The sequence below is a fragment of the Crocodylus porosus genome, unplaced genomic scaffold, assembly GCF_001723895.1.
Source record: "Crocodylus porosus isolate Cpor-Errol unplaced genomic scaffold, CroPor_comp1, whole genome shotgun sequence".
NCBI classification, from domain to species: Eukaryota; Metazoa; Chordata; order Crocodylia; family Crocodylidae; genus Crocodylus; species Crocodylus porosus.
Window position 1 is genome coordinate 14,852,609 of NW_017728932.1, and position 14,069 is coordinate 14,866,677.

Consider the following 14,069-nt stretch of genomic DNA (forward strand, 5'->3'; position numbering starts at 1 on the left):
GACCCCGGTGCTCTTTCCTGCCAAGGCAGGGGGTCGGACTAGATGATCTACCTAGGTCCCTTCCGACTCTAGCTACTATGAAACTATGAAACACAACAAAAGAATCGCCGACATGACAGTTTCACACTCAAGGCGCCAAAACGTCTGACTGCCTTTGGCTGCTGTGCTAGCAAGGCCGAGTTAATGCATCACCGAGATAACTAGAGACAGACCAGAGACAGGAGAAGAGAGGACAAAGGTCTCCCACAGGATTTTGCTACACACACTATTTCCCTAGGGTGGTTGTTTTGATCTCTGGCGGGGAAGAATTGGGGGAGGGAGAGAGCAAGCACAGTCCTGGCACAGTACAAGGTCAGAAAAGCAGCAGCAGTTCAAGCTTCCCACAAGCCCTGTCCCTGCCACAGAGGCACTGCTTCTGGGGGCAAGTTCATTATTTTTATCTTATCAAGCCTCAGGCTCTACTTAGACCAAGAGAGAACCCTAACATGGTGCCCTTGCTTTCGATTACAAATGCTAAATCCTTGTCTCAGGGTTTGAGATGGTGAAGCTGTTTCACACAGGCCACCAGCTGGCCACCGAAAGCTAACACCACCTGGCCATTAATGACCTAGGCTAGTAATGGATATGAAAGGCTCTTCCTCCCATCACTGTTTCTTCCAGCCACGCAGTCGTCTTGCCCACCCATACATGTTGCTGTAGACACTTCTGCCTGAGGACCCGCTTCCAAGTTCAGACTACTACAGGTGGCTCTTGAAGCCTATCCCAGATAGTGATCTGGTGGTTGCTGTCCAGTTTGTAATGCATCCATGCCATAAAAACCAAACTCCCAAGGCTGGCCTCCACCTCAGCTGTCAGAAGAACAAGGCTCAGTACCTTCCCCAAGCCCTTGCTAATAAAGGACAATATTTCCAAAGAACCCTGCTTTGTCACCCAACGTTTTCTGACGTGTAAACCCCATGCAGGGCAGTTAACTGCACAGCATGCCACCAGGTATACTTAGGTTTCCCGTTTCTGAGGCAACTGCAACAGCCTCTTCCAAGAGCTCCTTTCTCTACGCTGCTGGGCCCTGCGTTTAATCATGCACTGGTCTGAACAGGCAGTCGTGTCTCCCAGGTGAGGGCTATTCCTTCCTCTCAGTTAATGGAGCCATTTTTAGTGCAAGTGGAAGGAGCTTTAGCTTCTTTTGCTGCAAACCCCAGAGGAGCCTCGTGTATATATAGAGGGAGCTGAGGGCCTCGCACAGCTGCTAACACCAGGAATGGAAAACTAGTGAGAAAGAAGACAAAACGCAGGTGGAAATTAAGAGCAGTGTGCACTAACCAGTCGCGCCCGGCAGACATCCTGCTCAGCACAGAAGGCTGAGCAGCTTCTGCCCCCCTACCTGGTCGAATGAAGACATTTTCCACTGACAACATGGCTGCTATGGGAAGCAGCAGATCTTCACAGTCCAGAGCAGCTGCCTTTATGACGGCACAGGTCAGGTTTGGAGGGAGGGGAAACTGCACCAGGAGCTCTCCCAGTCGTGTCACGTGGCCTTTCCTTATTGGGAAGAGAAAGGATTCAGGTATCAGACTGAACAGACTTGTCCTTAGTGGCAACTTCAGAGTTTGGGCATACATGCCAGGGGACAAGGGAAAGGAGCGAGGAGAGAGAAACCGGTACCAGGGCCACTTCGCCACAGCCTTCGGTGATTCTGAGGCAAACACCCACCCGCCCCAGGGGAAGAGGTGAGGCAGCAGAGAGACTGGCAGTTCTGTGCAACAGAGGATTCTCTAGCCGGTAACCTGCCATTACGGTTGCCCATGCCTTGCCTGATCTACAATGTGAGCAGGAACTTGAAGGGCATCAGGAATGCCATATCTGGATCTTGACAGAGTGAGAATCCATGTGCTGTGGTATCTGAGCACCTTTTACTCTCGCAGCAGCCCCAGAAGGTGCTTCAGGGCTGCTGAAACACAGCGAGCCTGTCTACGCCGTCTCCATGCTGCACCCCAAACTACGGCTGAGAAGTACAACCTGCTCAGTGCACACTAAGTACTGGAGCTGAGGCAGTGAAGCCAACTGAGAGGGCCCTGATCACATGTCCCAGAGCTGCTCTCAGGCCTGCGGCACTCTTACAAATCAATGACTCCTTAACAACCAGACGGATGAAGCTTTAGAAGGACCAGGGTCAAAATCTCAAAAGAATGTTCCTGACTTCCTTACCTGTCAATAGCTCCACACTGGTAAAGCTGCTTAAGAGCCTCCAGAATATGCCTCTCTTCTGGGCGGTCCAAATAGGGGAACCTACAAGCAAAAGCACAGGTGGAAATTCCACTGCGGGGACTTACGGCAAGTAAAGTCTGTTAAAATGGTCCAGGCATCCTAAGTCCGAAGCCTTCCATACAAGCCATCTATCAAGAGGAAAAACGTGTGTGCATGCACGCGCAGATGTATGTCACACATATCTCTAGGCAAATAGCCAAGCCCCAGAAGAAAGAACATGCACAAAGATGCACAGCCTGAATCCCAGGCGCATGAACACACAAACGCACACTTCCCCACCCCCCGCTGTCATTCTGAGAGATCCTCAACTTAAACTTAATCCATGTGAAACAAGCTAGAAGCCTTAATACTGCCATGTGATGGGGCTTGCAGATAATGGATGAGATAGGAGAAAGAAGTGAGACCAACTCAAGCCTTAACTGAGCAGAGCTAGGGGCTGGGACGTGGTGCCCCTAACTCAACCCCATTGCTTGGCACTGGGGGGGTGCTCTGTAGCGACAGAAAAGGAAATAGCTCAGTTTGTGAGGTGCCAGGACCCACACAACAGTGGAGAGGATATCTCCTACCAGAGACTCCTTGGAGATGGACAAGGTGGGCCTGCAGAAGAGGGGACACCTGCAACTCTCTGCCTGCTCCTCTAAAGGGTTAACAAAAAATACGGTTTCCTTTGGGAATAAAAGCCTGGGTTTGAGAGATCTCCAAAGCAGCCAAACCTCGAGACGCTGGCTGGCCTAGAAAACTGTTAGGAGAACAACCGGGAAGCCGACAAACTGATTTTGTGGAACTGTCACACCTGCTCCGACACCTAATCTTGCTCTTGCTGCCAGCAGGCTGCGGTGTGAACTGTGCTGCCCGCTGCCCCCAGTCTCCAGCATGCCTTGGTGACAGCCAGGAGGAAGACGGCAGTCCTCTCCCCAGGGGTTACCTTATGACATCATGGACAGCAAGGCACTTCAAGGTCAGGATCACAGATGTCAGACTAGTCCTCTTAATCTCTGGGATTGTGTGTTCAGGCATACACTGATCCCAAAATTCCTCACTGTATAGCCTATAGCATTTCCCAGGTGATGTCCTGCCAGCTCGGCCTGCTCGTTGCATTGCTTCGCTCCTGCCAGAGAGAAAGAAACTCAATAGTACATGGTGTCAGGGTAGAAAAGCGCACTGTAATTATGACAAATAACAGCTATTTGCATGTGCCTGGATGACAGACTTCGACTACGCAGCAACAAAGGAACCCATCTATATAAAAAGTAGCAGTGCGAAAACATGTTATTGCATAAAGAAAAGCTGCCTGAAAGTTTCTGAAGCAGGCTGTTGTGCTCAGCAGTAGCAGGAGGATGTATAAGCTGTTGTTCAGACAATGGAGAGCACAGCTGATTCCTTCTCAATGCCCACAACTGAAAAAACCTGCCAGGCTCCCCTTGGATTTGAATTACTTGGTCCCATCTTCTAAATATGAATCCAGAGTAGCTGTAAACCAAAAAACTTTGCAGGCTGTGGTGTCTCAAACCTCTCCACTCATTTTTGAAACACTGTGGATTCACAGTATATGCAAAACACCTTCCGAAGGCAGTCTGGGTAATCCTGTTAAACCAAAGAGCAATTAACCGCTCTTCAGACTTACTTTGAAATAGGAACTACCTCCAGGGTGTCCAAACCAACTCTGGGATTATGGTTTAACTGCTTCACAAATCCGCTATCCACCACATACCTAAAAAAGATTAAAATATCATCAAGAAGCTGAAAGAAGAGGAGTGTGTACCAGGCAGTGACTCGAGATGCCTAGAGTCAGGTCATATAGAACAGCAGTTCTCAGCTGGGGGTGGATGGCCCGTAGGAAGGCTGCAAGCAGGATTCAGGGGGTCTGTGCCTGAGGGATGAGGAGGATGGACAGCAGCACTTGAGTGCTTGCTGCTTCCAGGCAGAGGGCTCGGGCTGGGCGCTTTTCATGCTGCTCGCTGAGCCCGGCACTGCGGGAGCTGCAGAAACGGGTGGTGTGCTGCACGGTGCTGTTGGTCCAGCAGCCTGGCGAACTCTTTGAGTGCACCTTCTTCTGTGGCACCACCTGCCGCAGCACTGTGCTCTACTCCTGCTTGCCGGCGGCCTGTGCCCTGCTGCTCCCTGCAGGTAAGTCTGTGGGTGCCCCCCCCCCGACTTTCTGCACACAGCCTAGCCGGACTGGCATGAGCAGGAGATGCCTCTGCAGCCCATCGCGTGGGACCTGACAGGGAGGGCAGCGAGACTTATGGCTACTGCTGCTGCCAGGACCTCTGCACCAGCTGCACCACTAGCAGTACGATGAGTAATCAGTACAGATGACTCTAAAAGTATCTCCCAAATAGTGATCTGGTGGTCCCCGCCAGAGAGGAGGTGGGGTGGGGGGCAGCGTGGGTGGCCTGAGGGGAGCAGCGGTGGCCAAGCCATGGGCCCGTGCCCTCCCCATACACTCACACACACACTGGGAGGCTGGGAGTAGTGGATCAGGAGTGAGGGGGACCAAAAGAGCCAGGGGGTTGTAGGTCGGGAGTGAGAAGGGCCATGAGCCCACACAGGTTGAGAACGGCAGATGTAGAACATACTCGGTCTGTAAATTTGGAGAAGGGTCGCACCCTGCTGGCCAGTGGCAGAACTACAAAGGCACGTACTACAATTCCCCCATCTAAGGCCTGTCTGTACAAAGAAATTGCACAGTTTCGATTTTTTGCAAAATAATCTCCATCTATATTAACCATTTTAAAGACTATTTAAGCTCCCAGGCAAAGGCATAGCACCAGCTGACCACTGATTTTTGTTATAGATGCACCTCACTCCCTGCCTGTGTAAAGAGAAGAGAGCACACAGTTCCAGATCACTGGAGACAGAGGTCAGACATCCTTCAATTCCAGTGCAACCTTCTCTAGCATCCCCCAAGTTACAGCTTTTAAGAAGCGAAGGAAACAGGTACCTGATCCCATCAATTGTCAGGGATGTCGCAGCAATGTTTGTGGCTATGACACACTTTCGAATGCCTGGCGGCGGTGGCAAAAATATTCTTCTCTGTTGATCTAAAATGAGAGAATCCATCAGGTCCCTGTGCCAGGCAGGACACAGCGAAGTCAAAGAACACCTCTAGGAATGGGCAAGGTCAGACAGTGGAAATGGGTAGCTAACAGAGTTATACTTGGAGTGAACCAGAGAAGAGCCAGATGAAGCAATTCAAACCATACTCAGTTCTAAAACTCGTTCCCCATCAGCCAGGAACAATATCACCACTTCTGTACTGTTAAGTCTTGTAAGAAAGAGTCCGGCCACAGAGTACTTAAAAGCATAACTCTTCTGGGTGGCTCTTTGGAAAGAAGAGCAGAGCTAGGGAACCAAGCAAGATGCCAGCTCTGAATGGACAGTCAACCAAAGATTTAAAGTGGGTTTTTTTAAATCAAATGCTCAGGGCTCTAAGAAACCCAAGCAAACAGGGACTGCAAACCTATTCTAACACGAGTTAACGTCTTGATTTTCTGATGAATCATCTTGTCTAAACCTGTGACAAAGTAGTACGTATGTATTACCCTCCAGCTATTACTCAGGGGGAGAATTTCAGAGAACAACAGGGAATTGGCCTTCTAACTCCTTTGGAAAAGCTGTTCCTACAATGTCTCGGTCATACTTCATAGATAGCTCTTTGGGGCAAGGGTCTTATTACTGCCAGGCATCATATGCAGGAGCAATTGCATCAAGTACACCTCCCAAGCACACCCATACAATGAAAAGAACCATGTCTGTCAAGGTCAAGTATATTTGCGGTTTTTCTTAAAGCACCACAGTTAGCACTTTCCTCTCATTCAAGCCTCATTTCATCCTTTTAGGAGGGAACAAGAAGCGCACCCTCTGCGTGTCTTCAGCCGACAAGCTCCTCACAAAAATTCTCCGACTCAGAAACTGCTGCCCTCCTCTCACACCCGTTTATTCTGCATTTTGGTATTCTACGGATTTCACCCACACATTTAACCACCACATTTGAGAGCATCTGAAAACGCAGCACCTGTGTTTTATAAAGGGCAGGAAACCTTTGTTTTTCATCTCTTCAAAATGAGTGCATGTCTTATTAGGCAGTGACACAGCTGAGTGACTCACTTGGTAATTTATACTTTCTATCAAGGGTAGCGCTGAAGTCTTTGCATCGTCCCTCATAGGCACAGCCCTACTGCCACATGTCTTACTGGCAACACACACACACACACACTCTCTCTCTCTCTCTCTCAAATTAATGGAAGCAACACATCTGAGCAATTAAACCAAGGCCCCTTTTTTGACAGCTAAAAACATTTATTTCAGTTGAATAAAAATAATTTTTCCTGTTGTGCCTCACTTCTCCCGGACAGATATTAGCCACACCCTGCATATCAAGGCTGTGGATTTATATTTTAATTTTAAATCAGTGTATATCCTAGACTGAAAACAGACTCAATATGCCTCAAACCAGTTAAAGGAGCAGGCTGCCAGCTCTTTGCAAAGGTCTGCACCAGTCTTCAGCCAGAAAGCCAGGAGCTGAAACAGGAGCTCTTGGAACAAGTCTGAGGAGCAGGTTTTAACTGGACTTCACGGGCATCTATGCCTGCCCCTGCTAAGAACTATAGCGTGCATCGGCCTTGCAGGAGAAACTACTAATGTTTTCAGGGTAGAAGAGATAATATCCCATTACGAAAATGTACAGACAGAATGAGAAGCGCTTTACCTTGCTATGTCTGTGATCCATCTGTTAGAGAAATGTAGAGCACCTTTTCACATTGAAAAGGTGAATTTCAGAGAGCCAGAAAATCTTTACTCATGTTCATCTTGGTCCCAAATATTGGAGCCAAAATATTCTTGCTCATGGCACACTGAAAGTTGATGACCATTACTAGTAAGGACCTTAGATTTCTGTTTAAACTGGAAGACTGTCCTTGCAAGAAGGGAACACACACATCTTCCACACGGTGGGAACACACACATCTTCCACACTGTGGCCTCCACTCCATACTGACCTGGATGGAAGAACACTATTTCCAAAACTGTGTGGATTTTAAGTCAAAGTGCTCAACAGAGTACCGGCAATGCCAGATTGTGACTACCTGTGACAATACTGCAGGTATTTTATTTTTCAAACAAGTGAATCCATGGCTGTATTATTTCCAAACAAAACCTTCTTTATAAGAATATCACACAACAAAAACCTGTAACTAACTTTTTTCTGAATCAGACACAACACTCAGTTGAACAAATCTTACCTGTTGGCATCGACCCATACAACGGTAAGATGAGCAAACCTTCAACAGAGCAATCTTGCACATCGTAACAGTAGTTTATAGATTCTGCCTTCTGGAAAAGCAAGTCGCAAGTTTTTTCTATCTCAGACTGTCCTAAAAAACAAACAAAGAATTTAGAAATGATCTGTTTAGCTATAACTCTGCTTTGGTAGCTTAAAATAGTTCTACGCAAGGTTTTCTTTATCAAACGTTAGAGGGATGTCAGTACAAGAGCAAGGAAAAAGGACCAGTTGTGGAAATCACCTTCACTGATGACAGCCAGCCTTTCAAAAGGGATGTTTCTGACTTGGGTTCTTCTGTGTAACGGTGGTAGTTTCATTATGCATTCCTTCTAAGGGTTTTATGAGTTATTTCAGCAACCTCAAGCATACATTTGCTAGGCTGGAGGGTTTGTGATCATCTTATTTTTATAGAATCATTTAAGGGACAGCAAGAAGCATTTATACTGCATAAATATATAGTAAGATTGAGGACTAAAGATTCCTACTCCAAGGTATTAAAGAGGTCATCTTCTCTCCTGCATTGGAAACAGTCCAAAAGTTAGGGGGTTTCTGGTTTGTTTGTTTTCAGCCCCTGCTGAGATCAGCAACTTTTCTAGTGTACAAGGGATGGGGTATTGGGCCCTTAAAATGAACATGACATTGTTCTTTAATACCCAACTCCATCTCTTTTAAGGAACCATGTCCTGCCCTGGTCAGCAGCTGGACTCAATGACCTGGCAGCCCTTTGTTTCTATAACCATCAAAAACTAATGCCCACCTAAAAATCCAGACCCTGGGCTGGTGTTATTAAGAGGCAGAGAGGCAATCATCTCTCTCAGACACAGTTAGGAAGGGCAGAAAGAGTTGAGACGATAAAGAAGTCCAGGGATGAGACAAATCAGTGTTGGAAATACCTACCCAAGCAACTTTAGGATGAGATATCCAGAAATATCTAAGAAACACTAGTTGTGACTTCAGTTGAATTTACAGTCAGAAGTGACTCACGCACTTGGGAAAAATTCGCACCTGATCTTTTAAATGAAGATATTACATGCCTGCAACAGCTGCTCTCTCCGCCACTGATTCTGCATGCCAGTTCAGCTGGGTGCGGCTGCAGTGATGCATTTTGACGCTGCAGTGCAGCCACTGCTATGAAGACAGAACTGTCCCCAGCATTTCTTGCTCTGGGATTACAGGGACATTCACTGGCAGCAAGAGTCATTTCACAGTTTGCCACAGGACAGCCTTGGTTTTGGAAGGAAAGAGGTATTCTCACCGGTCAAAAAAACCAGGATGTCCCCTGCTGACTCATTCAAGTGGATATCCAGGGTCACTTTTACAGCCTGAAACAAGCAACAGGTACAGGATTAACTGCTGGAACTAGAGCCTTTCATTCAAGCAATCCTAAGTGGAAATGTAAACCAACTCAACTCCTCCCCCCGTGACGCACATGCTAGGAAGCTTGAAAAACCGGCCACCCACGGAGTGGTTAAAGCTTTGCTCACAAAGGGGTGAACTCCCATGGCTTGCTGAGAGTTCATCATCACACCAAGAACAAACAGACCAGGACAGAGAGACCAAGTCAAACAACCATACTGTACCTCTGTAACATATGCAGAATTTCCTGCATCCTTTGGGCCAAGCAGGTTACAGAACATTGTCTTGACAGGATAATTTCTTCCTGGAATATCCACCACCAAGCAGTGCCCAAAGAACTCTGAGAGCTTGTCTACCTCGAGGGTGGCTGACATCACTACCACCTTGAGGGCTTTCTTTCTGCCCGGAGGCTTCTTCTGCTGGAACAGCTTTTTCAGCAAGCCAAATAAAATATCCTGAAAGAGAATCATTTTATCTTGGTCTCTCTGGACTCACCAGAAAACAGCAGAAACAGCCAAGAAAATACAAGAAAAGGGACTGATTTTTATCTCAGAGACTTTAAAAATGGGAGAGAATTATGCCCTGAGGGCACGAATGCTTAAAGAGGCATGAACACCCCCTGTACTCTCATAAATACACTAGGTACAGTTTAATAAAAGGCTTAGTAGACATTCAAAACCACTTTCTTTACACAGCTAAAAAGCCCTTTACTTTCCATTCCTTACCCTCACGGCAGCTTCAAGGAGACAACTGCTTTTAAAGCATGGCCACTGTCCTGTCATTCTTCTCTGCACAAGGAAATGATCTTTGCTAGCACGTGATGCTCACAGGGCCGATGTCTTTTAACTTAGTTTTTTAATCAATCAATAAATGCAGAAAACTAAAGGGATGGAGAGGTGCTGGAGCAGTAGATCCCAACCTGGGGGTCAAGATCCCATTGGGGGTTGCAACAAAAAGATGGAGTTGCACATTCCTTGAGAGGGAGGCATGGGAGGGCACACATGCCCCCAGATTTGTGCATGGAGCAGGGTGGATGTGGGCTGCCCATTGAGGGCTTGGGCTCCCTGCCCCCCAGGGCCTCTGCAGCAGAATAGGGCAGGGAGGCTCAGTGCCACTGCTGGGAGCCCTGCACCCGCTGTGTCGCCATGGCAAGGCACCTCCTGCCTGCCCGGCAGCAGCAGGGTGACACAACTCTGCGCCAGGCTCATAAATGGGGTCAAGCTGAGGAAAAGGCTAGGAAACACGCTAAATCCATGGGAGAACTGCCCTAGGCGTAACCTCCTCATTCTCTAAATCCCCACCCCAGCCAGCCTCCAAAAACATGAGACTCACTGTGCTTAGGCTCCGCTCGTGGGCTTCATCCAATACGATGATGCTGTATTTGGCAAGATGGGGCTCGGCCAGTATCTGTCTCAGTAGACAGCCATCAGTCATATACTTGATTGCAGTATCCTGAGCAGTTCAATCACACGCTGTTGTTACTCTACAACTGGATCTCATCATAGCCATTTTCAACATCTGAACTGTGCTTATTGCCTGGAGTTCCTTGCTTAGGCTTCAAGAGGCCATATGCCGCATTTAGTACAGCATGCTAACACAAGTTGCAAATGCACTGTCTACCATAGAAAGCATTTCTAACACGGTCCTATATCTAAAGCACAACGTTTTTTTTCCTTCTTTTCCCGCTGTTATGTCCCAAAGACAAACCAACAATTCCCAATCACAAAACCACGATCACATGACTTTTCCTATGTGGATCAGCTATTCATTTACCCTCCACATTCACACTGCCTAAAAAACCAGAGCCCTCTTTTAGAAAACGTACCAATTCTGTGGCAATGCTTCTGTTACAGCGTGCCTTAAAAATGTGGCTCTTTACAGAACTGGATTGTACATTTCTTAACACTAGAGCAGCATCTGAACACGGTATTCACAACAACGTACATACAGAATGGGATTCAAACCCTTTCTTGAACGGTACAGAGTACTACTATATGGAAAACAAGCTCCACGATAGATTGTGCATGTCCAGATTTTGAAGCAGGCATTTCTTAGGTATATGGCCGTTATTTTTAAACCATCATATTCACAGCTACAACTCTCCAACACATACCTCCGAGGTAAAGTCATCAAAGCGGACCTGATATCCCACTGTGCTTCCTAGAGAACAGTTCATCTCTTCAGCCACCCTCTGGGCCACAGATATGGTAGCAACTCGCCGAGGCTGAGTCACGCCAATCACTCCATGCTTTGCAAAGCCTACACAAGCAAGGAACGTGCTGCTTCAGTTGTGGCACATTGCTTTGTCAATTTGAAGTACATATTAGCTGTTGCAAATATACTTTTTAAGGCATAAGTGACTGATTTTTCCACTCCATACACACAGGCACGTGTGCACACATTCACCCCCCAGGAAAGCTTAACATGCATCTTTTTTGTGCCAATGTCCATTTCAGTTTTTAAAAGCTATAGTTCTCCATCATCTAGTTTGCTAACTTTTTTGCAAAAGGGGCCAACGTTAAGAGCAAACTGAAAGGTTTTACCCTTCACTAATATAGGAAGATGTCTACCATCTTAAGGAGAACCGTTACCTTCTTCAAACAGATACTTAGGGAGCTGGGTAGTTTTGCCACTTCCTGTCTCCCCGGTCACAATGAGAAATGAGCAGTCTCTGACAGCCTCAACAAGCTTCTTCCTGTATTTGTGAATAGGGAGCGGGGCAACATTTGACTTCCTGGTGTCTTTGCCCTTCTGGGAGCTGTGTTTTCTCTCCATTGGGATAACTGTGCGACCGCTTTCCTGTAATACAAGAGAGATAAACAGGTGTACCACAGCGACAAGGATCAGAAATATGCATGCTTCCCAAGGGCTGCAATATCTGCTCCCTCTTTCACTTTCTAAACGCACAACAGGGAAAAGCCAGGCGCTTCCTGGCCATCTCCAGATGAGCACAGATGTGTGGTATGTGGCACTGCAGATCTGTCGGCGCTGCCACCTGAGCTGAAAGAAAGCAGGCTGCCCAAAACTGGAGCCTGGCTCCCAGGAGCCACACTGTGCCCTGCTGCTACTCGTCCCCAGGGAAACAAACATCTAGAGGTAGCCTCCCAGTTCAAGGCTGGGATACAGGACACAGTCAGGTGCACTTGTGTGAAGGCAAGGAGAAGGCAGGGTAAGATTTGCGCCCTAGGCGGAATGAAGAACAGTGCACGTGTGCGCGCGTGCACAGGTGCGCGCGCGCACACGTGCACACACACACACATACACACGCACGCAAGCTTCTGTGACCTGACGCACCTGAAGAAGGCAGCGTGAACTCAGGAAAGCCACTCGGCACTTTGTAGCTCTCAATGCACACGCGCACATCAGCAGACAAGGCTCTTTGGGTAAACGTGATTATCTTTTATTAGACCAACTCAAATAGTTGGAAAAAATTGTTGTTATGAACGCGCTTCGTCAGGCTGAGGCAGCGTCATTCCTGGGACGACGACGGACGCTTCCTCAGCCTGACCAAGGCGCTTGTGCCGGGAAGCATTCTTCTTTGCAAGCTTTCAGACACAAACACCCTCCACCAGCACGCAGGGACACACTTGAGGGGGGGGGGCGGGAATCCCCTGGTTGGTCCACAAATGCCTCCCCTCACACCCGGGAGCCAAGGGCAGGGGGGCTCTCTATCCCCCCGGATTCCCCAGGGCGCTCCGAGCAGCACCAGTGGCTCCCTCCGGGGCTAGCGCCGTTCCCCGGTACCTGCCACGTGACCCCACCTGTCCCGGCTCCCAACCCGGAAATAGGCCCCCGGCGCTCTCTGATGACATCACAGGGCGCCGGGCAACGGGAGGAGGGAGCCCCGGCAGGGGAGGCCCCGCCCCCTTCCTGGTCCCTTCTCCTCGGGGCTACCCCGGCTCCGCGCCCCGCGCCCTTTGGTTCCGGCCCCTCAGCCGGGCCTGGGAGAGCTAGCTATGTAGCTTTCTATATAGATAGATAGGTATCTGTGTAGATATCTATCTCTATAGATAAATATCGATCTCTATATCTATCTCTACAGCTAGATATGCAGCTAGATAGATGCATAGATCTAGATCTAGAAGTTTGTGTCTGCGTAGCACAAGCGTTCGTGAGCTGACGCCGGGGTTGCCAACCCTCCAGGATTACCTCGGAGTCCCCAGGAATTAGATATATAAATCTGCCGAAGACCGGTGAGAGGCACTCAGGAGATAAATGATAGGGCATTCATTAAAATGAATATTAAATGTTCAGTCCAATTTCTACAGCAGCCCTGGGGGGGGGGGTTAATGTAATAGGCATGTCCTATTACATTTGCCTCCCTAATCGGATCTTGCTTTTTAAAAATAAGATTCACGTTACAACTTTATATCGTGTGATGACGCCTCCCGGAATGGATTCAAGCAGCGCTGGCACCCGTAGCTGAAGCACCCTTCATCACCTGCCCTTCTGCCCGTCATTTCAGCAGACAAAGGGAGCTTCACCTTGGTATCTTCATCATATGCATCTGCTTTGGTTAGTTTAGAAGGTGCGGATCCCCACCTGCCTTCTACCTGACTTCAGACTAACAGGGCAAACTAGGTCTCTCTGCTCACACACCTCCCCCTGTATGCCATATATACATATAGCACAACCTTTCATGAGCTGAAGCTCATTTTATCTGCTGCTGTGAAATGATGTGCAGAAAACAGCTGGTGAAGAAATATATGTATATGTGTGTGTATACACACACACACACACACACACACACACACACACACATTTCTTCAGCTGCTTTCTGCACATTTCACAGCAGCAAAGTAAGCATCAGTTCATAAAGGCTCTACAGGTATATGTGTATACACACATACATATAGCTCTACAGGTATATGTATACACACACACACACACACACACACTTTCATCAGTATATAAGGTACAGATTTACCCTGCCTTCTATGGGAAAATGCCAGCCCGCTTTATATTGCAAGCCAAAGGACGTAGACTGCATTAACACTGTGTGGAAGTGGCACTGTAATATGAAAATCCTTCCCTAAGACCAATACATGTTCACAGTGTAATTGGCAATATTATTATCAATTTGTCAACTTTACAGTACAGCCATAAGACATTCAACAAACTGTGGGACAAAGAACACCCGAACTAAAAAGTCTTGTTTGGCCTA

The 14,069-nt window shown here is 47.8% G+C and overlaps 1 protein-coding gene across 1 annotated transcript in view; it reads right to left on the reverse strand.

Annotated features, from left to right (window-relative positions):
- DHX40 (DEAH-box helicase 40) overlaps nt 1-12,725 on the reverse strand; it is a 19,279-nt gene extending 6,554 nt beyond the window's left edge. Inside the window, exons 1-12 of the mRNA XM_019545697.1 lie at nt 12,650-12,725; nt 11,497-11,704; nt 11,019-11,164; nt 10,238-10,357; nt 9,130-9,360; nt 8,805-8,871; nt 7,509-7,640; nt 5,210-5,309; nt 3,890-3,976; nt 3,191-3,373; nt 2,206-2,286; nt 1,382-1,539 (exon numbers count right to left, since the gene is read on the reverse strand). Coding sequence (XP_019401242.1) covers nt 1,382-1,539; nt 2,206-2,286; nt 3,191-3,373; nt 3,890-3,976; nt 5,210-5,309; nt 7,509-7,640; nt 8,805-8,871; nt 9,130-9,360; nt 10,238-10,357; nt 11,019-11,164; nt 11,497-11,680 — 1,489 coding nt within the window. The 5' untranslated portion in view covers nt 11,681-11,704; nt 12,650-12,725. The remainder of the gene's footprint in view (nt 1-1,381; nt 1,540-2,205; nt 2,287-3,190; nt 3,374-3,889; nt 3,977-5,209; nt 5,310-7,508; nt 7,641-8,804; nt 8,872-9,129; nt 9,361-10,237; nt 10,358-11,018; nt 11,165-11,496; nt 11,705-12,649) is intronic.
- Between the last annotated feature and the right edge of the window lie 1,344 nt (nt 12,726-14,069).